This window comes from Myotis lucifugus, unplaced genomic scaffold (assembly GCF_000147115.1).
Source record: "Myotis lucifugus unplaced genomic scaffold, Myoluc2.0 scaffold_1, whole genome shotgun sequence".
NCBI classification, from domain to species: domain Eukaryota; kingdom Metazoa; phylum Chordata; class Mammalia; order Chiroptera; family Vespertilionidae; genus Myotis; species Myotis lucifugus.
The window spans coordinates 30,654,171-30,680,011 of NW_005871049.1; the positions used below are offsets into that span (position 1 = coordinate 30,654,171).

Genomic DNA, 25,841 nt, shown 5'->3' on the forward strand with positions numbered 1-25,841 from the left:
AACAAAATGTCTATGATTTGCTTAACACCCAATTTTTTATCCATAATACAACATTTAAAAAATTACAATGAGCACTAGCAGGTTTAGCTCAGGGGATAGAGCACCAGCCCTCAGACTGAAGGGTCCCAAATTCAATTCTGGTCAAGGGCATACCTCTGTTGCAGGTTCCATTCCCAGCCCTGGTCGGGGAGCATGCGGGAGGCAACCAATGGATGTGTCTCTCTCACATCCATGTTTCCCTCTCTCTGTCTCTCACCCTCCCTTCCACTCTCTCTAAAAACTCAATGGAAAAATATCCTCAGGTGAGGATTAACAACAACAAAAATTACAATAAGTATCCTACTCATCAAGAAAAGTAAGAGAACCCTACTTACCAAGAAAAAGTAATTCTAACTGGAAATTGGTGTTGGTTAATTTTTTATAACATTGATTCTTCAAATCATTTTGAATTAAGTTATAAACCAAGATGATGCAATGAACTATAACTAAAATCTGAAATCAAAATGTAAGTGTCCTCCTATTATCCACTCTTTGGATTGTAACAATATTAAATTTTCCCTAAAGCCATTTCACCTTGTATATTCAACTGAATTATTTCCATAAGGCCTTGTGAATTTCTAGTGAAAAAAGACATAAAAGTACTATTATATAATTTGAGAACAAAAGCATTAATTAATATGTCCTACCTGACAGTTTAGGGCATCATGACGATATTCCCTTGTAAAAACACCACATAGAGTTTCACCATTAGGCAGATTTTTCATGTAACGATTCTGAACAGTTGCTGCCACTTGATTAACAAGGGCCTAGTTGACAAGGACAGAGATTCATTACTTAAAGTACAGGTAAAACAGGTAACAATAGGAACTGTATAAAAATATGTCCTGCTATGAGTGCAGGAAACTTAATAACTGCTTTTTTTTACTCGTCTACTCTAAATACACTAATGTGCTTTTTTTGAGATACTTTACTAAACATGTGAACCTCACTGATAAACCCCAACATAAAGTAAAATGGGGAAAAATGGCTTCATCAGAAGGAAAAAATAAAGAGGAAATGTTGCTCAGACATCAGGAAGAAAAAAAACACACACACACAAAAATCAGCTAATATCTGAATGGCCAAGATTTAGAGACAATTGTGAGGCTGCTATAGGGAAAAGGTCAAGTGAGGGATAGTCAAGGTAACTTTGTGGTTTTTATATTTGGGGATTTCCCCCAGACATGTTAAGTTTGAATATAAATATGAATAAGTAGAACCATGCTCTGTATCAACCATGTAGCCTGGTCAGTAGAATCTGAGTGTGTGGAAACCTACGAACATCTTTCTATTTCACACTTTACACCAAAAAACAAAATTACACATAGATTAACCTGTAAATTTTAAAACATAAGCATAAAAATAATAGAAAATAAGAACTTCATATATTTTATATGCTTGAGCACACATGAAAAAGCTAAATGAAAATATTGATAGATATGACTATACAAAAATATTAACAAAATATTGTTATAATTAATGTAACCATAATATAATAAAACGACAAAATGACAAATAAAAGTATATTTATTATAATCTAAAGAGAAATCGTATACTAACTATACAAAATTCTGATCCTATATAATAAAAGCTTAATATGCAAATCGACTGAATGGCAGAATGACTGGTCGGCAGGAGGCCCCAATCAGGGTGGGTCAGCCAGACCCCACTCATGCACAAATTTGTGCACCAGGCCTCTAGTATATCAAAACTGGAAAATGAATAAATAAAAAGTGGAACAGATTTATCACATGACTACATGTATTATTTTAAAAGAGGGGATTCAAGAATGAAAGAGCAAATTGAAGTCACTTGAGCACTACCTTTGTTGGTGAGACATACACAACCACCCCTTCATCGCTCTCCTTTAGCACTTTCTCCATGCAGTAGTAGGAAGCATAGGTTTTGCCTGAGGACGTTGGAGCAACAATCACGGCTGATTCATTATTATCCACAACATCAAGGAGCTCTCGCTGCAGGATTCAGAGCACCATTTGTGTTAATAATGTGAAGAGCATGTTACCAAAACAAATATATTAATACACTTTCACTATAAATTTCTGAACCTCAAAAGGAATGATTGGGAGTTGCAAACACATGAAGAGATTTATAGAAAAACCTGAAAAATTCATGATAATCTCTCAGAAGAGAGAATTGTTATGCTTTTGAGCAATTTAAGGTGTGTTTGTGTGTGGGGAAAACGGAGAGTGAGTCTGAATAAAATATCTTGCTGTTGAGAAGACCTTTTTTCTAATTATTAGTCATTAAGTGCAGAATGGCTTTGAGAAATTCAGTTCTAAGAAGTAGCCAATATGTATTTTTATGATGGTAAGAAAGCAGCTGAGGAAGAGAAAAAAATCAATGATTTATTATTTTATTACTTACCTTCTAATTTCTAAATATAAGAATGCCAGGTACCTACTTTGGAGGGCATGTGGGATCTTCATCCCTTCAGCCTATCCTTTTATTCATCAAAATGATGACTACCCAAAGAATCATGTCTGTATGATGGGTGGTATGTGAAAAAACATCCAGGGCCCCAATCTGCATGTTCTCTTAATCTAGGTCCACTCTGGAACACACTCCAAAGTGAAGGGAGCATCAAAAGAATTGTAATGTTTATAGGATTAATGAAGAGAACTTGACTGCCTTGTGTCTTGTACTGAAGTAAGCACTGGTTCTCCTGCTCCTGAAAAAGAGGCAGGGATTTTTTTTAAGGTACCCCACCATCATCAACATAAGAAAGCTAAATTAATATCAAACATGACTAACCAAAGTGGTATAAAACTAGAAATCAATTACACAAAGAAAATTGGAAAATTCATAGATATGGAAAGACTAATCAACAATGGGTCAAAGAATAAATCCAAAGAAAAATAAAAAATACTTTGAGACAAATGAAAATGGACATATACCAAATTCATGGAATGTAGCAAAAAATGCTCTAAGAGGGAAGTATTTAGCAATAATGATTTTTGTGTTAATAATGTGAAGAGCATGTTACCAAAACAAATATATTAATACACTTCCAGTATAACTTTGCAACTATGTGGAGAAAAGGGAACCTTTCTGCACTGTTGGTGAGAATGTAAATTTGTGCAGCTACTATAAAAAAACTGTGTGGAATTTTCTTAAAAATTAAACATACAACTACTTTATCATCCAGCAATTCCACTTCTGGGTATTTATTGGAAGAAAATGATAACACTAACTCAAAAAGATATATGCACTCCCAAGACATGAAAACAACCTAAGTGTCCATCAATGATTAAATGGATAAAAAATTGTGATATTATAAATACATATATATGTATATACACAATGTAATAACATCTAGCCATTTAAAAAAATAAAATCTAGTCATTTGCAATTAAATAAATGGACCTTGGACCTTGCAAAATTATTCTTAGTGAAAAAAGTCAATCATAGGAAGATTAAAAAAGAAAGAAAGAAAGGCCCTAGCCGGTTTGGCTTAGTGGATAGAGTATATACCTGTGGACTGAAGGGTCCTGGGGTCAATTCTGATCAAGGGCACCATACCTCAGTTGCAGGTTCCTCCCAGGCCCAGACCCTGGTTAGGGCGCATGAGGCATCCAATCGATGTGTTTCTCTCACATTGATATTCTCTCTGCCTTTCCCTCTCTCTAAAAATCAATGGAGGCAACCTATTGATGTGTTTCTCTCACATCAATATTTCTCTCTGTCTTTCCTCTCTCTCTAAAAATGGGAAAATATCCTCAGGTGAGAAGAGAGAGAGAGAGAGAGAGAGAGAGAGAGAGAGAGAGAGAGAGAGAGAGAAAGGAAGGAAGGAAGGAAGGAAGGAAGGAAGGAAGGAAGGAAGGAAGGAAGGGGAGAGAGAGAGAGAGAGAGAGAGAGAGAGAGAGAGAGAGAGAGAGAGAGAGAGAGAGAGAGATAGAAGAGAGAGAGAGAGAAGAGAGATAGAAAGAACGAAGGAAGGGAAGAAAGACAGAAAGAAGAAGAGAGAAGAAGAAGAAGGAAGGAAGGAAGGAAGGAAGGAATGAAGGAAGGAAGGAAGGAAGGGAGGGGAAGGAAAAGGATTAAGAAAGAATCCAGATTGGAAGAACCGGGGGGGGGGGGCGGGGGGGAGTGAGGAATGGGACAAAAATGGGTGAAAGGGGTATTAAAAATAAATTAATTTAAAATAAATAAATAAGAACCACTACAAGTAAAAAAAACTTGGAGCCCACAATTATGACTAGCGTTAAGTTATCCTGTATCAAAAGGAACCATGGGAGATTAAATTTTCTTGGAGAATTAGAGCATAATATCTAGGCTCTGACTGTGAAATCTATGTGTAGAAAAAAATGCCTAAGACTCAGAAATGTAAACCTAAAGTCATCAGTGTAGGCAGACTGTAAGCCACTGTGCAGTAGGACTAGGTCTTGGGGTTGACGGCAATCTTGGTGCTGAATAAAGTCTCATTTCATTCTGAATTCCTTTGATTTTCCAAAGCAAAATCCTTGGGGCACTGCCCCTTAGAGATAAAATTTTTCATTTTGGTGCTAAGTTTTAAAAAAAAGCCAACACTTAATTGTTCCAGAAAGGAAATGCAATGTAAAATAAAAGTAAACATTTCTGATATCTTCCTCAAAAATAAACAACAACAAAAAGATGAAGTCAGATTCTGAATAGGACAGTCCATTAGATTGAAACTATGTAATTGCACTTTTGTAGGTAAACATGTTGAATTTATTAGAAATTTTATATTGTTTAGTCTATGAAGAAACACACCATGTCATTCCAAATTTTATACCCATTAATACTAATTTTACACTTATTTGTAGAAGAATAGCTATTATGGTAACAGATGAGGCATGTAAATATATAAACACTTGTCTACACAGTTTAATGTACCAAATTTCTCTGTGCACAATTTATAGATTTACATATTAAATCCTACTGACAAAGGGAAAACTTGGAGGCTGCTCCATAATGATACAACTGGATGACACACAACTTCAAAAATATGCATGTGAACTCATCAGAGTACCTCCAAGGCAATGGTCTAGTAATAAAAAATGAACAAAATAAAAATTTCACTTTCTTTAGGTTGAAAAAAGTCTACACTTGACATTCCCAATAACAAAATAATTTTAAATGATATGACTCAATATTAAGAAGTTAATGACAAATATAATAGGTAGCGCCACAATAATGAAAAGATCCTCAGATCAAATTTAATAATAAATACAAAGGCCTGTTTCATTCAGTCATTACCTGCCATGTGTCAGGAATAAAATCATGAACTCTGGGATCTGGATCTTTTCTCTCATCTCGTAGCAAAAAATGGCCCATATATTGTAGTTGAAACCGAACAGGCCCAATGCCAATTGAATATTTATTCTTTTTCTTCTCCTTTATGGCATCTTCTGCAACCTACATTATTTTAAAAGTTCATTTGAAAGTGATTTTAAATTATAACATCATTCAAATAATTAAAACATTTATTACTAGCACACTTTATGAGAAAAAATTTAACACTTTTTTAAATTTTGTAATATCTTTGCTGAAGTATTATAGAACCTACTCATCATATTAACCGTGAGTAAATTAGCACACATCAAAGTTTTCAAATATCCATCAAGATGTTTGCAGCTACAATCTAGTATATGTAAATACAATTGAAGAATCCCATTATACTGTTTAAATTTTTTGCTAGAATTAAACATAGGATTAGTTTTACAAGTCTGCATAGATTATCTGGCATTTAATGTTTGTCCAAACACTTGTAAAAGCTTTCTAATTCCAGATTATTTCAAATTTGGGCAGCTAGGTTGCTAATAATGATTATGAATTCAAAGTAAATATTTTCAGTTAAAAACACCTAGAAGAGGTGATTGTATTTCCAAGACCCTTTATATACACCTAATAATTATTCTATTAAAATGGAACTATTCTGAAAACATTACCTCAGTTGGGTTTAAAGAACTTGCCAACTCATCAAATCCTAAATACTTAAGGCATCTGGCTATGAGTTGCCGATCTGCCTCTTGCAAAAATTCTGGGTATTTTTCCATCAAGGAGTGGATCCTTTTCATCATTTGAACAGCTATACTTAAATCTTTTGTGGTTTCACCTTGGCAAAGAACAACACAGTTGTTATAAAGACCACCAAAAACAATAAATTTATGTTATCCAAGAGTAGTCATCCAAGCTATCAATTTGACCTAATTAAATTCACTATCTTAACATTGATGGAGATTTTGGAACACAAAATACTAAAAAAATAATATTAAAGTGCAACTATACACACGTCATCATCTCTATGGACAAAGTTGAAGAAAAAGAAAAATCTTATAGCTCATGATAGAAATAAGATCATTAAAGTTCAAATTTGTGCAAGTTCTGGGGAACAACAAATATTTTCTCCACCTATTATTTTCACACCTTCTCTACTGTGTTCAAAGAAAAATATTTGGATGACTTTAAATACCTAGTTAAAAACTAAGCAACATTTATTGAGGTCTGCTCTTGACCACAAATAAGTATTTGGCATAATCAATGGAGCCTCTCAATTCAATCAGCCTAATACACCTGCCAGAACAGACTTTGCTAATTCCTCTTTGTTGCTTTATAGTCGTGCACATATAATCTTTTTGCACCAATGCTAATCTTTCCATACTTAGCATTTTAAGGCTGTCTTTGATTCTACCTGTCTTCTAATCAACCTATACTCAACAAATATTACCAAACACCTACTAAATGCTATAAGAAGCTACAAAAGAAATTTAGTATGTTATTATTCTTATTTTCCAGAGGGTAAGCCACTGTTCATTCTGATTTCTCTTACAACATGTTGGTTTGGGAGAAACACCTAAGCCAAGTCTCAGGCTTTCCAATGTAATGGAATCCACAGAGAAAGGATTACTTTGCTAGAACAGATTGAAGTAGAATGAGAATGTGGGGAATAAAGAACCTGGTGACCCTGTGTTAAGCGGATTCAAATGCAGAGAACCTCAAGACGGACATCAATTAACTTTACTCAGAACAATTGTCAGTTTGGAGATATGGCACATGATCAATTCACAGGCTATCAATTTACATATCTCTACCCAGTCTTATTTCTCCTTTATCTTCCTCTTCCCATCTGTTCTTTTCTTTCCTATTATCTATTATAGAAATTGCAAAGCAGAGTGCATGGAACTACAGAAACTTCTGGAAGAACTCAGTAAGATAATAAACATGATCCCAATTTTACCCAGAAAGAAAATGTTCGTATTTCAGATCTCAAAGATGAATGACAGATTCTCCCAGAGTGCCTCATCACATTTGTGGGTTCCCTTAATCATTCCTACAACTTTGTAATTTCTTTAAACCTCTCTTTGATTTTAATTTGTTTATGAATGTGCTGAATATTTGCTACTGGGACCCTGTCTGAGATTTCGTTGTTCATTGATAAAATAGAGCAGCGGTTCTCAACCTGTGGGTTGCGACCCCTTTGGGGATTGAACGACCCTTTCACAGGGGTCACCTAAATACATCCTGCATATCAGATATTTACATTATGATTCATAACTAGCAAAATTACAGTTATGAAGTAGCAATGAAAATAATTTTATGGCTGGGGGTCACCACAACATGAGGAACTGTATTAAAGGGTCGTAGCATTAGGAAGGTTGAGAACCACTGAAATAGAGGGAAGAATACTTGGAGGAATTTGGTAAGGATAAAATCAGATAATGGGTCTAAAGCTTCTAACACAAATTTCCACTTAATAAGTGACAGCTATCATCATTCTATTTTTTATTAATTCTCCCAATTCATCAAAATAAAAAACATAGGATCATATACCTTTAACTTGGCTTCTACAATGTTCTTTCCATGCTTTCAAGCAGGCAGTTAACCCTACCATTTCAACTTGATATTTCACCAAGTTACTTTTACATGATTTCAAAAAATCTTCCAGGTTCTGTATTCCAGAGTTTAAATTCTCTTTCATTTCCTCCTCAATGGAGTGTGACAGAACACTCCACTTATTCTCTTCTTTTTGTTCTTCCTTGGCAAGTAATCTCTTCCTATTCTCTCTAGTAATTATTTCAGCCTTTGTCTCCTGCCCCAAAAAAAAAGAAACATATCATGAATCAAGTTGGAAATATTCCAATATTTCATGAATGAGACAATATTTTTAGGTGTATGTTAGTTTTTTGGACCATCATCCCATTCTTGAATAGGCGCAATTTTAGTCTGTGTCTGTTTCTTAAAATTAAAGCCTCTTGTAATTGAAAACTTATGACATTTTAATTTAATGAGTATAAAGATTAGGTGATTTTCTAGGTTTATGAGTGATCTATATTATAAATCAAAGAGTAAATATAACAAAATCAGAAACACCAGGGCACTATTTTTTTCACGTCTTCATGCACTGGTTCCTGCTGCTACCTCTAGAATTGGTTCCCTCTTGCATTCCTCCATGGTCACCTACTTGTCCCTCAAGATATTTCTTCCATGAAGCCTTTCCTAATTCTCTTAAGATTAAGTCATGTATTCCTCCTCTTCCTGGGCATCTATCAAAGCACTCATCACATGTATTGTAGCTGTGATTTCGCTTGTCATACTTCCTCTCTAGATAAATGCCCTTGAAACTGAGTTGTCTAGATGTTACAAGTCAAAATATTTAGTTTATAATATTTGATGAATGAATGAGGAATATAAAGAAAACAACGGAAAGGAATGGAAAAAAGAAGCAACATAAGTACAACTGATTTGCGCTATCTAGATATGCATTTCCAATTGACTTAAACACAAGATGGAGCCACTTTTACTAGATTTTTACCATTTTGGTTTATTAATATACAAAGGCAAGTTAGATAATTGCTGTATTTGCAAGATAATTCTGACAAATCTTGCACTATTCTGATCAGTCATGAAATTAATACTTAAACTTTGCCTATAATGAAGTCAATTTTAGTTGCCATCACTTTCTCAGTGTTTAATTCTAATCAATAAATATTGAGGTTTCCCGATGTTTTAATCTTCCAAATGTACTGTCTTGGGTTAACTCAGCATGAATTTGTCTCAATAGGACAAGGATGTCCCTTGGCTCTTTGCCTTTGAAAATGCTTTTTTCTTAAATATGCAGATTTATTAAACTGCTGCCAAAAGGGCATTTAATTCCCATGAGATTAATTTCTAACAATGCAGAAGAAAAAAAAAAGCATGGAATTTTTTTGTCTTAAGAACCTGTACTATGTAATGAGGATTTTTACAAACTTGACATTTTATCACCTCTCAAAAAAAAAAATGAAAAAGGCACATCTTGATAGCCCTAAATGAAGAAAGCTGTAATTGGATGTTCTCATTAATAAAACTGGCTATAAAAAATGTCATTATGACAAATAGAAAAATTATGACCACCTAGTTCGGCTTGGGGAAGCTGTTTTTTTACTATAAGAACAAATGTCCTCATTTCTTCATAGACTTCCTTTTTTAATTTCATCTTTATTGAGACATACTTGGCATATAACACTGTAAGATATTTAAAGTGTACATCCTGGTGATTGATATACATATACATTTTGGAAGGGTTCCCCACATTGAGTCAATTTACCCATTCATCACCTCACGTATTTATTTATGGTTAGAACATTTAACATTTACTTTCTTAGCAAATGTCAATTATATAATACAATGTTATCAATTATAGTCACCATGTTTTACATGAGCTCCTCAGACATTATTTCTTTTAGAACTGAAAGTTTGTACCCTTTTACTAACCTCTCCCTATTTCCTCCAACTACCAGCCGCTGGCAACTTTTCTACAGTCTGTTTCTAGCAGTTTGACTTTTTTTTTTTTTTTTTAGATTTCACATATAAGAATTGTTTGTGTGAAAATGCCATTGGAATTTTGATAGTGATTGTATTGAGTCTTTAGATTGCTTTTGGTAGTATGGACATTTTATTAATACTAATTCTTCTAGCTCATAGGCATGGAATGTCTTTCCATTTCCTTGTTTCTTTTTTAGTTTCTTTTATCAATATCTTATAATTTAGTTCTTTCACCTCCTTGGTTAAATTTATTTCTTGGTATTTTATTTTTTTTATTAAATCCTCACCCAAGAATGTTTTTATTGATTTTCTTACTGAGAGGGGGGGAGAGGGAGAGAGAGAGGGAGAGAGAGAGAGAGGGAGAGAGAGAGAGAGATCAATGTGAGAGAGAAACTTTGATCAGTTGCTTCCTGTGTGCACCTCAACTGAGGATCGAACCTGAAACCTAGGTATGTGCCATGAATAGGAATCAAGCCCACAACCTTTTGATGTATGGGATGACACTCCAACCAATTTAGCAACCTGGCCAGGTCAGTATTTTATTATTTTAAATGAAATTGAAAATGGGACTGTTTTCTTAATTTCTGTTTCTGATAGTTCATTATTAGTGTTTAGAAATGCAATAGATTTATGTATATTGATTTGTACCTGCAACTTTACTGAATTTATTTATTGACTAGAAGCCCGATGCATGAAGATTCGCGCAATAGGCCTTCCTTCCCTTGGCTGCTGGCACCGGTTTTCCTCCGGGACCCAGGCCTTTGGTCCAGCCGCAGAGGAGAAGCCAAGCCTCTTCAGTCTTCAGTCTTCAGTCTTCAGTCTTCAGTCTTCACTCTTCACTCCGGCTGGAGCCTTCCATGCCTGCATTTGCAAATTAACCGCCATCTTTGTTTGGTTAATTTGCATAGTCACTCTGGTTCTCTGGTTGGCTGGTGGGCATAACAGAGTGACACCAATTTGCATGTTTCTCTTTTATTAGTGTAGATTCTAACAGTTTTTTGGTGGAGTCTTTGGGGCCTTTACATATACTATCATGTCATCTGCAAAGAGAGACAGTGTTAGTTTTTACTTTTCAATTGGGATGCCTTTATTTCTTTTTCTTGCCTAATTGTTCTAGCTGGACTTGAACTTCCAGTACTATCTATCTACTCTAATAAAAGAGAAACATGCAAATTGGTGTCACTCTGCTATGCCCACCAACCAATCAGAGTGACTTTGCAAATTAACCCAACAAAGATGGCAGTAAACTTGCATACTCAGGTGAGGAGTGAAGACTGAAGACTGAAGACTGAAGACTGAAGACTGAAGAGGCCTGGCTTCTCCGCTTCAGTGCTGCAGCGGAGAAGCCAAACCCCGCTGCAGTCGCAGCAGAGAAGCCAAGCCTCGCTGCAGCCAGAGGAAAGAAGCCTAGCCTCGAGGCTTGGCTTCTCCACTGCGGCCAGATCAAAGGCCTGGGTCCCGGGTGCTGGAGGAAAACCGGTGCCAGCAGCCAGGGGAAGGAAGGCCTATTGCATGAATCTTCATGCAACGGACTTCTAGAATATATATAAAAGCCTAAGCGAGTGGCCAACAGGCTGACCGGGCAGTAGCTATGACATGCACTGACAACCAGGGGGCAGATGCTCAACACAAGAGCTGCTGAGCAGCAGCAACTTTGCAGAGTGCCCTCTTGCACTCCGGGACCCCTCGGGCAATGTCAGACTGCTGGTTTTGGCCTAATTCCCACAGACCAGATTGAGGGACCCCATCAGTGCAAGAATCCATGCACCGGGCCTCTAGTTTTGAATAAAAGTGGAAAGAGTAAACTTTCTTGTCTTATTCCTGATCTTAGAGAAAAAGCTTTCAGGTTCGTAACTTTCTCATTATATAATGTCCTTCTTTCTCTCTTATTATAGTCTTTGACCTAACAACTGTTTTCTCTAATGTAAGTATAGCTACCCCTGTTTGTTCGTTTTTTATTTCATTTACATGAAATATCTTCTTCCATCCTTTTAGTTCTAGTCAATGTGTCCTTATAGGAGAAGTGAGTCTCTTGTAGAAAGCATATAGTTGGATCTTTTGCTATTATTTATTCAGCTGGTGTATATCTTTTGATAGGATAATTTAGTCCATTTATCTTTAAAATAATTGACAGGTACTGATTTACAATTACCATTTTGTTAAATTTTTTTCTGGCTAATTTTATAATTCCTTTGTTCCTTTTTTCTCTTGTTTTTTCCTGTGTGATTTAATAATTTTCTATAATGCTTAGATTTCTATGCTTAGATTTCTTTCTCTTTTGTCTATATATTATATGTTTTAGCTTTGTGGTTACCATTTGGCTTATGCAAAATACATTACATGTATTTACATTATTACACTGTCCACCAGAAGCAGGTTATAGAGATGAGAAGACTGACTGCAAGGCAGCAGTTTTTAAGGTATGAAAATGGATTCAATTTTCAGGGAAAGGATGGGAGATGGGTGTTTTAGTTGGCTGCCTCTGGCTGAGCCCTGGAAGGGATAGCTAGGCAAGTACAGTGCAAGCCTGTTAAGAACTGTGTCTTTGTTTTGTATTGTCTTATGGGTCTTGTGGAAGCAAGCCCCATTGGCATTCAGAGTATATGTCTTGGGGGCCTATTAAAGTTGGGGTGCTAAATGTTGGGTCCAAACCCTTCCCTCCTGAGGGAGAGATGAGAATTATGTTTCTTCCTAACTTTATAGGGTGGGGCAAAAGTAGGTTTAAAGTGGTGAATAAGCAAAAATACAGAGTTTATTCCTTTATTATTATTTATTAATTATTGCATTATTTTCCATACAAATAACTAAAAACCTACTTTTGCCCCACCTTGTACGTCACTGTGCCAGGAGTGGGGTTTACTGCAAGAGTTATGTCTCAGCTTCATCCTCCAGTTTTATTGGGGGTTTTTCTCATTTACCCAATGTGTAAGAGTCCATTCAGCTAGCTTCTGGATTTCCTTCAGTGGGAATTTTAAAGGGAATAGCTAAGTGAGGTATAAATTCAGTGTGTCCATGGGAGGAGGTGAGTTCAGCAACCTCTTATATTGCCATCTTGAACAGGAACTCCCAAAGAGCTAGATAGATTTTTACTGTTATCTCAATGTTTTTACATCCAGCCTTTAGTTTTATTTTTGTTGATAAATATATATATTTTAGATATGCAGATTAGAGCATCTTAGCAAATAAATAAAATAATAGGTGACCATACAGCATATAGGCATAGCATTGTAAGAAACTACCAGTAACTGAACAAAATAGCTTAAAAAGAGGCAAAAAAAAGTAAAATATTTTCATAGAACCTACATTTGCCTTTTTGGTCTTGGGTTTACTGAAATTCTTCTTTGGCTTGACATCTTGAGTTACAATGAGTTTGGGAGAGACTGATTCTAATGAATTTCCATAAAATCGCTGAAAAACGTGAAACTTTTGCAGAGATTTAAGATAATAAGGATCTCTAGGGTTTCCTGAAAAGGAAAAGATAAAATGTAATACAACTGCATTTCTTCAATGGTATTCTCACTAATTATTCACATCATCCCAATCTAACATGAACTTTCTTTTTGAGTTTGGAACTGTAACTTACTGTTCACTTTTTTTAAAGAGGGGATCTTTAACTCAGACTATCTCTTATCTGTAGAATAATTCCTTACTTTATTTAAAGGATATAAATGATAAAGCATTCTTTCATTATCTACCTCTCAAAACAAATATCAGGATGCGATGACAGATTCTGGGCATTACCTTTGTCATATGTCTTGTGACTAAAGTTAAGAAAAGGAAAGTAGAGGCAGAGTCAAGAAGATAGCCATTGAGGATATTCTGGCTTCTTGCATCACTTAAAGGAAAAATCATTACTCCAGACCATAGTCACAGAACCAAGAGTTTGGCAGCTGAGAAAAACTTACACTATGGTAAAATCTAATAACAGAGGAAATCTTAACAGTCAAGCTGTGACATACTCCCTTACCCAAGAAAAAGTACAATACTCAAAGGGAATAACTACGCTAATTAATTTTTCTATGCCTATCTACATGTCAAATCAAACCACTTTGAAGGGTGTTAATGGTTCATCTAAAACAGTGGTTCTCAACCTTCCTAATGCCGCAACCCTTTAATATAGTTCCTCATGTTGTGGTGACCCCCAACCATAAAATTATTTTCATTGCTACTTCATAACTGTAATTTTGCTGCTGTTATGAATCGTAATATAAATATCTGATATGCAGGATGTATTTTCATTGTTACAAATCAAACATAATTAAAGCAAAGTGATTAATCACAAAAACAATATGTAATTACATATGTGTTTTCCGATGGTCTTAGGCAACCCCTGTGAAAGGGTCGTTCGACCTCCAAAGGGGTCGCGACCCACAGGTTGGTGACCCACAGGTTAAGAACCGCTGATCTAAAAGATCACCTTGCATCTCGCAGGATCTTGTTAGTTGTTTATAGCAGGCTGATGACTATTTCATATGAGCATGATTACTGTGCACACTCCTAGATTCTCCTGAAAGTAAGTTTTGTCAACTTTCAAGGAGGAGGAGTGGGTGTGAGCACAGAACAAAGGTGAAATGAATTATCCAAGGACACCAGATCCCTAATTCAACCTCTGTTGATGTACTGCTAGTGGTTTTATGGGCCTCCATTTATAGTTCCTACCATCCTAAGCATGAAGACAGATAAAATGCTGGCACTTGTTACACGCCGTCAATTGGGTGGTGTGAAAGCAAATGCAATTGCTTGAAAGACTATGGCCTCAATATTTTTGACATCAAGGAATACATAGAATTCTTCAATTATAAATTGTTTTTGCTTAAGACAGCTTCTAACTTTTGTGGGGACAAATGTCATCTTTGTGTACTTCCTCCTAAGACACCTACATACCTATGTACATGACTGTCAGTAAACGAAATGGGACTCTTCACTACCATCTTTACTGACATTCACCTACATATTTTCTGGACTAGTCTTACTCAAGAAATATAATTTGTGGCACATAATATGCTGATATTTCATTCTGAGATAAAAGACAGAGAATGAAATTGGTTTTAGTTTATTTCACCAGAGTCACAGAGCTCACCATTAAAAGCGGACTTTGCCCTATCATAATCATCACTAAGGGGTCTGTGAGAATGCCAATGTATAAGTTCATCAAACGCCTTATGTTTAACCAGTGAAGTTACAATCGGATCATCCCTATGAGATAAAAAGAAATATATTCATATTTTAAAGTACAGACATTCTAATATAACATAACACAGATTATAATTTGCAATCATATTTCTTTTAAAAATTAAGCCCCCTTTCCTCTTTTTGTGATGTGATATAAATAGCTGAACCCAAAGAGCAGTTTATTAGAGGCTTAATAATCCAGAATCCACTTGATGTTTTAAACAGTCCCATCAACGTCAAAAAATATTAATGAATTCATTAATTAAAAACATGCAGCACAAGTGATTTTACTCTAAGATTAAAACCATGTTGATTTTCACCTAGTATTAATCAAAGGACATTGATAAATTTGATATCAAACTCATATGTTTTACAAACACATATTATATCTAATATACTCTAATCTATTATAGTTCAAAGAATCTTTAATGATTAATTATTCTACTCCATACAAGTGTTTATAGGGGCACTTTTGGCCCTATACCTCTTTAGGAAAGGCAAATCTTTCAAAATGTCTCCAACAAATTTATCAACCATCTCAGATGACATTGGTATAAAACCCAAACTGGGCATCTTTTCCTTGGAGGTGTCTGCAAACAAAATATTAAGACAAGGTCAAATGTGAAACTTTCATACAGGGCTATTACACATTATTTTCTAAAAATTTACATTAAAAAACATTTTTCATTGATCTTATTTACATTTATTAAATTCCAGGCTTTCCTAGAAAACTATTTCCTCCATTAAAACATTTTGGTAAACAGTAGAATATAAACAAGTAGGTATCATTTAAGTAGGTAGGTAGGCAGGAAAATATCAGACATATCACATACATGCCACATATATATGCTAGTTGGAAAATAAAAGCTTTTATTTAGTATCCGGTTCATAATTCTAGGTAACCTGCCATTGCTCTGCTCATTACCCCCTGGTGTCCACTGTTTCTATCTTTGCCGAATACCTTCCAGCCTGAGCACTTTTTATCTTATGGTCCATGTGGAGCAGTGCCAAGAATTTAATGCTCCAGACTAGTCCTCAACCAAAGGCTGAGAGTCCCAGTACAATTTAACCGTAGTTGCCCACAGTGGAAATCTATTCATTAACTTGTCCTGCATTTATTTTCCTCTCTTCCTTATCTAATCTTACCACTAATTTATTTGATCTTTCTGGGCTCAATAGACTACTGGCACTTTAGTTTCTGCCTGGTGGAATTTATCCTGACAGAAGGAAAGAGGAAAGATATATATATTCTCTCTCCATGTCATGAAAAAGATCCTTATATCAATACATCCTAAACCCCATTAGCTTTTGTTCTCATTCATTCTGGGATCATTTTCTTCTTCCTGAAATTCATCAAACAGAAATATCATCAGTGATGCTTTGATGATGGGTAAATCAGTTTTGTATTTCTGAAAATATCAATATTACTCCTTCATTCATAAACTATATTTTAAGAATTATCTGACTTCTATTATCATTATTATTGAAAAAGTCTATTACTAGACTACTTTTTTTCTTTTATAAGTAACTAATTCTTTTAAGATATTTATTTCTATATTCTACAATTTTATTCTATTGTTTCAAGTGAGTGTATTTGCCTAAGAGTGTGAATATCTACATGTTTAATTTATTCCACTTGGGATTCATAATACATCCTGAATGTGCAAATTCTTATCTTTCATCAATCCAAGCAAATGCCTAACCTTGATCTCTTCAATTATTTCCCAACCCACATTGACTGAATCTCTCCTTCTGAATTTCCAAATGAATGAAAGGTTGACTTCTTCATTCTATCCTTCATATATATGTTAATCCTCATCTAAAGGTATGGTTACTGATTTGAAAGAGAGGGGAGGGGAGGGAAGAGGAAGAGGGAGGGAGGGTTGGAGGGAGGGAGAGAGAGGGAGAGGGAGAGGGAGAGGGAGAGGGAGAAGGAGAGGGAGGGAGAGAGGGAGAGAGAGAGAGAGAGAGAGAGAGAGAGAGAGACAGACAGACAGACATTGATGTGAGAAAGCACTTCCTGTATACGCCTGGACCAGGATCAAACCTGCAACCTTCTGGTGTACAAGATGATGCTCTAAACAAGAGCCACACCAATCAGGGCATCTTCATATATTTTAACATCATTTTTATATTTATTTGTTTTTTATTTATTTATAAATTGTTTTCCAGTTTTATTGAAGTGTAATCAACATACAGCTGTGTAAATTTAAGGTGTAAAATGTGTTAATCTCTAGTGCTATGTAATTCTTTTGATCAATTTCTAGTTCACAAATTCTCTTTAGCAAAATTCAATCAGCTTCTTAACTCATCTGTTGATAATATTTTCATTTCTACAAGTTTGGTTATTTTAAAATGAAAATGATGTTTTATAGTATTTTATTTTCTCATGTGTCAAGTCTCATATTTTATTTTTTAAAACATTTTAAACACATATATAGCATATTTTAGATTTGGCAATTACAAAATCTGAATTATTTAAGAGTTCTAGTTTTTTTCTCTTATTGTTTTTCTTAGGGCTTATTTCCTTTGTTGTTTGAAAATTTGTATTTACACTAATATTTGGCAGAAAATCCTGTAAACTAAAGTGGCTTAGAGTTATCTGCTAATACAGTTAATCAGAGCCCCAAATGCATGGGAGGGCAGATCAATAACCAGAAACTCTCAGTGATTTACTTGGCATTACCCAGGGAGCAGACTTTCTTTATTTTAGGCCCCTGGGATTTCCATTTTGTTGTTTTCAGCTTAGCTATAATTATATAAAAAGACTAGAGACCTGGTGCACGAAATTCGTGCACTGGGGGGTGGGGTTCCCTCAGCCCAGCCTGCCCCTCAGTCCGGGAGCCCTCAGTGGATGTCCTTCTGACAGCCACAGTCTGGCAGCAGAGGCTCGGAGCAGGCGTCCTGTGTGTGTGTGTGTATGTCTACTGGGGCCTGCCCCCAGCCGTGCCACGTAGGCTCGGAGCAGTTGCCGTGTGTGTGTGTGTGTGTGTGTGTGTGTGTGTGTGTGTGTGTCCCCGCTGGGGGTCTGCCCCTAGCCACATTGGAGGCTCAGAGTAGGCACTGTGTGTGTGTGTGTGTGTCTGCTGGGGGCCTGGCCCCAGCCACACCGTGGAGGCTTGGAGCAGGCGCCCCTCTCTGTTGATCTCTCAGGCTCCTGGTCTCCACTGCTTGTTGTACTCTCCTTGAGCTGTGGCCAGAGTGGGGTGCTGCCTGCAGGCCGCCCTTTCCTGCTCTGGGATCGCCGCCGGCGACCCAGGAGCAGGTGCACACGGGGGCTGCCTGCAGGCCGCACTTTCCTGCTCTGGGATCGCTGCGGTGACCCAGGAGCAGGCCTTGCTGGGTGCTGCCTGTGGGCAGCACTTTCCTGCTCTCTAATCGCCATGGGGTCCCGGCTGGGGGCAGGCTTAGGCGGCACACGGGGGTCCCGGATGGGGGCGGGGCTGCACACAGGGCCCTGATGGCGGCTCGCGCTGTCCTGCCCTGCCTGCAGTATGCAAATTAGCCGCCATCTTTGTTGGCGGCTAATTTGCATATAGTCCTGATTAGCCAATGGGAGGCATAGCAAAGGTATGGTCAATTACCATCTTTGTCTATTATTAGATAGGATGTTTGGTATCTCAATGGTTGGCCATAAGAGATTATTATCACTTGATATATATACTGTCAAATTAATGAAAATGGCAGCAACCTATGTCTGGCTCTTTTTTTTTTTTAATCACAACATTAGTTACAAGCAAAACATACAACATTTCTAAACTATAATCATAGCATATCACCCTGATGAAATGACACAAGGGTAATTTATTATTAAACTTCATAGTGCCAGAAAAGTTTTTATACTTGCAGCATTTAGGTAGTGGTACTTTCAAAACATTTTCAGAGAAATGATGCTTTATATATATTTCAGATTAACTTAGAGTATTATTACCTTTGATTGGTACTGGGTCCTTTTTAAGAAAATTAAGTTGTGTTGTTCTCAGAGGAAATGGCTTTCCAACATCAAACTTTCTGACCAACTTTGATACAGCATTCCAGAGATATTCATAATCTTTCATAATGTCATTTCCCAAATTCAAATGTAGGCCTAAATAATAGTTTAAAATACTAACTGTTAAAAGTCATTCACACATATGCAGAAACATGCATTTTTATTAAATTCATAGATCTCTGAAATACTTGTCAAACAGTAAAATTTTCAGTGGGTTCTACACTGCACCTACATGAAAATGGTCTCTAGGTTGACTATGATATTGTAGATTTAAAATTTTATCTTGTCCTATTTTATAACAAGTATTAAAGGTATGACTATCTTAACTAACAATAACAGATGGTGCATATCTAGTTATCATTTAAGGTAATAAAAATGTTAGGTCACACATAATGTTATAATCAATAAAACTGAATAAAAACTATGATTTTTCAGAAAATGTATAGAGGATTGCTAAACTTATATGTAGCCAATTTATTTCAATGCTTGCAATATGAAAGAACCAAATCCTAGGGGGTCAAAGAAACATCAATAATGCCCAGCTGTAGTTCTCTTAGAATGTGTTTTATTTTTTATTATTAAGAAGCAACAGAAAAGTTATTCTAAGAAAATAAGTCAAAGAAAGAAAAACAAATCAGATATTACAAATGCATAAATCAACTTTATCTTTTGAAAAATATTCCTTAAATATCTAATAGTAAATGATGATATTAATCAGAGTAAATATTATGGGAAAAAGTTATGCATTTATTTAAATGAAAAATTAAACTTAAATTACCAATCTTTTTTCAAAAAATATCTGTGGAATAATATTAAGTTAAGAGAAGTTTTAAAATACAATACCCACTTAAACTGCAACTACATAAAACATATACATGTATAAACAAAGATTGGAAGGAGAATGATTGTTATGTTATATATTGGAAATACAGGGAAATTATTTTTGAAGTTTTAAATTTTTTACATTGTTTATCTCTGGATGAAAGTATAATTATTACAATATGCTAAGATAGTACCTTGAACATTTTCATTTTCATAGTAAAAAGCAATATTCTTCAACAAAAGCTCATCACTTAAGTCACAAAGGTGAATTAAATTCAGATTCCAAAATTCAAAAATGTTTCTATTATTTAGGATGAAATATTCACACCACTTTCTCTGAAAATTGGAAATTAAATAAACCAAGTTATTGACAATTTCTATATTAGCAATAAGTTATAACATGACTTTAAAAATGTCTGTAATCCAACAGATAGGCAAATTGGCAGGGCTCTTTCCAATTCTTATTAGTGTCAACCCTTTCAATCTGGGTAGTTATGAACAATTTATACCTTAAAAGTCAAAGTATAACATAAAATTAAATTGACAAAAAAATGAGTTAAGTGTAGTTCTTTATTCTGAAGCAGAGAAGTCCATATTTAACTCTTACTACCCTTTTTTTCCATGCTTTCAATATGAAAGAACACAGAGTCCCAAGGCTTTAGAAATATTTTTGCTTTCAAATGTGCCTCTGTTCTTTACTTAGGTTTTAATGTTTTCCAATTTTACTTTCAGGTCAAAAGAGCATAAAAATAAAGAGCATTTGATTGTTCAGGGACCTAGAAGATGCTGAATCCTTCAAACTCAAAGATTCTCATTTGTCTACACCAGTGGTTGGCAAACTGCGGCTCAGGAGCCACATGCTCTTCCACCCCTTGAGTGTGGCTCTTCCACAAAATACCACGTGCGGGCGCGCATGTACAGTGCAATTGAAACTTCGTGGCCCATGCACAGAAGTTGGTATTTTGTGGAAGAGCCACACTCAAGGGGGCAAAGAGCCGCATGTGGCTCGCGAGCCGCAGTTTGCCGACCACTGGTCTACACTGATGTCCACCTACCAGGTTGATGATCTGGGGCTATGTTCCCACCTAACACAGACAGAATGTGTTATGCCCAGATTTCAAGACCCCCCACAGAACCACCAGGGAGCGCCGAGTCCGATGCAAAAGCATAGAGTCTTTTATTCAAGCTAGCTTGGTCTCTCTGCCTCCATTACTGGATGCAAGAGAGCCTGGAGTCTTGGAAGAACAAAGATTTTATAGGGCTTGGGGTGGGGGGCGGGGTGTGAGGGCTCACTCGGACCACTGATTTGGCTGATTCTGGTTGGTTGAGGGCCGGAAGCTAGTGACGCAGGGGTAGGGTGCAGCTAGGGTCTGGTTACACAAAGACAGGAGGGTGTTCAGCATGCTTTTGGCCTTGGGCTAGTTTCCTTGCCCAAGTTCCTATTGGCTGAGATAAGGGCAGGCTGAGTAACTGATACATTCTCTGGCTTTTGCTGGAACAGGAGTTTAGGAACACAGGTATCAGTCCTGTTCTGTCCTTTCAAATGTCTTCTCTGACCACACTTAGTCCAGGGAAGTGTATGAGGAAGCAACCTCAGCAAGTGAGAGCCTAGTCATCCCCTCAGTCAATACTAGTGTTGGGAGAGTTAAGTTCCAAGGAGGAAAACTGAGGCCTCTCTGCTCCACACTTGACTGGTGAGTTTAAAACATAAGAGCAAGGCCCTGACTGGTTTGGCTTAGTGGATGGAGCGTCAGCCTGCAGACCGAAGGGTCCCGGGTTCGATTCCAGTCAGGGGCATGTGCCTTGGTTGCGGGCATATCCCCAGTTGGGGGTGTGCGGGAGGCAGCTGATCGATGTTCCTGGCTCTCTGTCCCTCTCCTTTCCTCGCTGTGGAAGATCAGTGAAATATATTTTCTAAAAAAACATAAGAGCAAGGGTTTAAAGCATGGGGAGAGAGAAAAAACAAGCATCCCCATTATGAAATCAACCAAGATGTCTAAAACAAAGAAGCCTGGGGGTGAGGGTTGGCAGGAGGCACCCTGATACTTTATGCAGTTCTGTGGCCTGCAAAGTGTTTATTAGAGATAGCCACTTGCAGTGGATGCTTCTTTGAAGTGAATGCCTGGGCAATCAAAGCCTAATTCAGATACAGTACTTGGATTACAAAAAGAAAATCAACTTTCAGAGTTTACAGTTGTTTGTGGTGATGCTGGTATAAACAAACCGACTGCACTGTTAGTATAGTTCTCAGAGAGGAGCAAATTTAAACTACAATGAGATATCACTTCACACCTTCCAGAATGGCTACCATCAATAAATCAACAGCCAATAAGTGCTGGCAAAGATGTGGAGAAAAGGGAAACCTGGTGCACTGTTGGGAATGCAGGCTGGTGCCGCCACTGTGGAAAGCAGTGCAGAGTTTCCTCAAAAAATTAAAAGTGGAACTGCCTTTTGACCCAGAGAACACATTTCTGGGAATATATCCTAAAAATCATGAAACACCAATCAGAAAGAATAGATGCACTCCTATGTTCATAGCAGCATATTTACAACAGCTAAGATCTGGAAACAGCCCAGTGCCCATTAGTAGATGCGTGGATAAAAAAAGCTATGGTACATTTACACAATGGGATACTAGGCAGCTATAAAAAAGGAATCTTACCTTTTGCGACAGCATGGATAGACCTGGAGATTATTATGCTAAGCAAAATAAGCCAGTCAGAGAAAGACAAATAAATGCCATATGATCTCACTTATATGTGAAATTTAATGAACAAAATAAACTCATGAATAAAATAGAACCAGAAGTATGGATACACGGAACAGACTGACAGATGTCATAGGAAAGGGGTGTGTGGGGGACTGGATGAAAGAAGGTAAAGAGATTAGCCAGAGGACATGTATGCATAGTGCATGGACACAGACAACAGTGTAGTGAAGACCAGAGGGAGAGGGGCCTGGGTAGAGGTAGGCAAAGGGGGTAAAATGGGGGGGGGGGTGACATCTATAATAGTGTCAACAATAAAAAAGTAATAAAAAAGTATAGTCATACAATCACAGTGGTAGGCTACCATCTAGGTTTATTAAGTGCATTCTATGATGTTCATACAATGAGGAAATCGTCTGACGGGGAATTGAACCATGGTCTCCTGGTTCATGGATTGACACCCAACCACTGAGCAACACTGGCTGGGCAATCTTTGCCATTTTAGAAGCGTTTTTAATTGGCCCACTTTCCTCTCCAACTTTATCTAATGTCACTGTCCTTATTCTCAACTTCTTACATATAAATTACTCTTCACCTATATTTTCTCCCTTCCACTCACTACTGAATTCATTTTGACATACAGTGTGCTTCCCACCACTCCATTAATAGGTCTCTTAATTATGATCAACAGTAAGCTCTAGGCCATTTAACCCCATGTATTAATTTTAGTTCTCAACCTCCTACAATTCTCTACATTTCCACTGACATTCAGAACAATCCATTCTCCTAGGTTTCCTTCCTATTCATCTAAGCAGCTTTTTCTCAGTATCTTTGTCAGTATCTCAACCTTTTCTTAACTATTTATTATTAGAACTAGAGGCCCGGTGCACGAAATTTGTGCACTCGGGGCGGGGGGGGGGGGAGCCTGTGCCCTCTCACAGTGCAGGAGCCCCCCAATTGAACTCCAAGACGTAGGCCTTGCCCACCCACATGCGCCTACTGCGAACAAAGCGGCGTGAAGGCGTGACGACCACATAGGCTTTTATTAGTATAGATATCTCAGGTCTCTGCCCTAGGCTCTCTTATCATATCTCTCTCCCAAAATAATTTCATCCACAAGATAGCATTAATTGATATCAATCGATCTATTTGGATATTTCATTGGCACCTTAAACTCAGTATTTCCAAAATTGAACTCAGGATCTTCCTCTGGAGTGTCCTTCGTACAGTACAATGGCGTCACCCACCCGCCAAATGCTCAATCTAGAGAATTAGAGTCACTTGACTCCTCCCTTTTCCACATGTCCCACACTCAATCACTAAACTTGTCAATTCCAAAACTTAACTCTTGAATTTGACTGCTGCTTTTCATCCTTATTTTCCACTTCGTTAGTCCCTAACATTATCGACAGTTATGTGAACTAAGGTAATAGTCATCAACCTGGTGTCCCCAAATCCAATGTTGTGCCTCTACAATGTTATCTCTGCATTACAAGCCAGAGAAAGTTTTGAAAATGGAAGTGCCACTCATCTGCTTGACATTCAACCAATCAGTTGGTTCTCATTGTGTTTACAACCAAGTTTTATCTCCATTCCCTTAACAGGATCTACAGAGTTCTAAATGATTTATTTCTTAACCACTCTTCAGCTTTCCCATAGTCTTTCTATTCCAGTTACACTTCATGAAGTTCAGTTCCTTGGTCATGCCATCCTCAGGGTAATCATGCATGCTGTTTTATCATCTGGAATCCAGTTTTCATCCTCTCTTCAACTTGCTAACTCCTACTCATCCTTTAAGACTTGTGTTACTTCCCTTCATTTCTTAAGAGAAGCCATCCTTTTCAGACTGAGTAGAGTTCTTCTGTTATCATATTCTAAACCAGGGGTCCTCAAACTACAGCCCGCAGGCCACATGCAAATACAAATATTGTATTTGTTCCCGTTTTGTTTTTTTACTTCAAAATAAGATATGTGCAGTGTGCATAGGAATTTGTTCATAGTTTTTTTTTTAAACTATAGTCCGGCCCTCCAACGGTCTGAGGGACAGTGAACTGGCCCCCTGTTGAAAAAGTTTGAGGACCCCTGTTCTAAACCATCCTATAGTCCCTCTTTCATAGTAATTTAAAAAATTCAGTATCTGTCTTTGCTGCAAAATGTAACTCTACAAAGGTGGTGGGGTGGAAGGAGTAAGTGTGGTCTCATTTTTTTCTCACTGTAGTCCCAGTGATTCACACAATTCATGTGCATTAGATAAATATGTATGGACTGGCCTCCTAACTAATTAGGATATAGTATCAAAATCATTTTTTTAAAGCCTACATCAATTGATCCACTAATCTCATTGCTGGATATCAGTCTAAGTCAATACCTCCAAATTAAAGGGAAAGGCTTACACTTCAATAACCTAGAGAATAGCAGCATCTATAATACAATAATTTAAACCCTCCTAACATCCCATAATAGAGAAGTGGGTAAGTAAACTGTGGTACATCCATTAAAAAATAACTGGTAGCCATTTAAAAAATGATGCTAAGAATGTGAAAGATAACAGAAAAAATATGTGAAAAAAATATAGATTTCCAATGTTAGAAACAATAACAAATAACAGAAAAATCTAGGCATTTAAAATAAAAAAATAAACCAAAATGTCAATAATTGCCAAAATTGACTAAATGGTGGGTTTTTCTGTTGTTTTTGCTATTTTCTTAAAGTCTACACATTTTCTATAACTATCCTCTATAATAGACAAAAATAATAGACTATTACATTTACTTATTCAATTCCTCTCAAGAGCAGAACACAACGGTCACCAATCCCTTATAGTTGATAACACACAAAGAAACTAATCTTGACAGAGATTAAAAGAAGGAAAATAGATTTTTTCCTTAGACTCAATATATAGAATGTTGTCTATTATTACTACCAAAGAGAGTAGTTGGAATTAGGAAGTGATTTGATTTAGGCCATTTGACTTTTACAGCCCCCAAAGGGCTGACATTGTTCTCATATAAGTCTATTTTTGCAGGTGATTGTGGTTCTATATAGATGAAACAGTTGAAACAAAAAGTAAATAATAAATTAACAAAGAACATATTTACCATTTTTAGGAAAGTCTGAATGTCCTCAATCCAATCAGAAGTGATGACTCTGGTACAAGCTCTTTGAGAAAGAGGTAAATGGAGTAGAAAAACCACACTGAGACAATGCAGCTTACACAGATCTTCCATCCATTGCAGGCTTAAGCAATCACCTTTCACCTGCATAAAATAAAGAAGGTAAGCCAGAGCACAGTGGCTGTGAGAGACACATACGGCACCACAGCAG

At 36.7% G+C, this 25,841-nt stretch overlaps 1 protein-coding gene across 1 annotated transcript in view; it reads right to left on the reverse strand.

The window, feature by feature from the left end:
- LOC102417647 (DExD/H-box helicase 60) overlaps positions 1-25,841 on the reverse strand; it is an 88,860-nt gene that overhangs the window by 52,840 nt on the left and 10,179 nt on the right. Inside the window, exons 6-16 of the mRNA XM_023755545.1 lie at positions 25,616-25,774; positions 20,005-20,146; positions 18,929-19,084; positions 15,482-15,587; positions 14,906-15,021; positions 13,129-13,289; positions 7,852-8,110; positions 5,970-6,136; positions 5,278-5,436; positions 1,863-2,012; positions 687-806 (exon numbers count right to left, since the gene is read on the reverse strand). Of these exons, the coding sequence (XP_023611313.1) occupies positions 687-806; positions 1,863-2,012; positions 5,278-5,436; positions 5,970-6,136; positions 7,852-8,110; positions 13,129-13,289; positions 14,906-15,021; positions 15,482-15,587; positions 18,929-19,084; positions 20,005-20,146; positions 25,616-25,774 (1,695 nt within the window). The remainder of the gene's footprint in view (positions 1-686; positions 807-1,862; positions 2,013-5,277; positions 5,437-5,969; positions 6,137-7,851; positions 8,111-13,128; positions 13,290-14,905; positions 15,022-15,481; positions 15,588-18,928; positions 19,085-20,004; positions 20,147-25,615; positions 25,775-25,841) is intronic.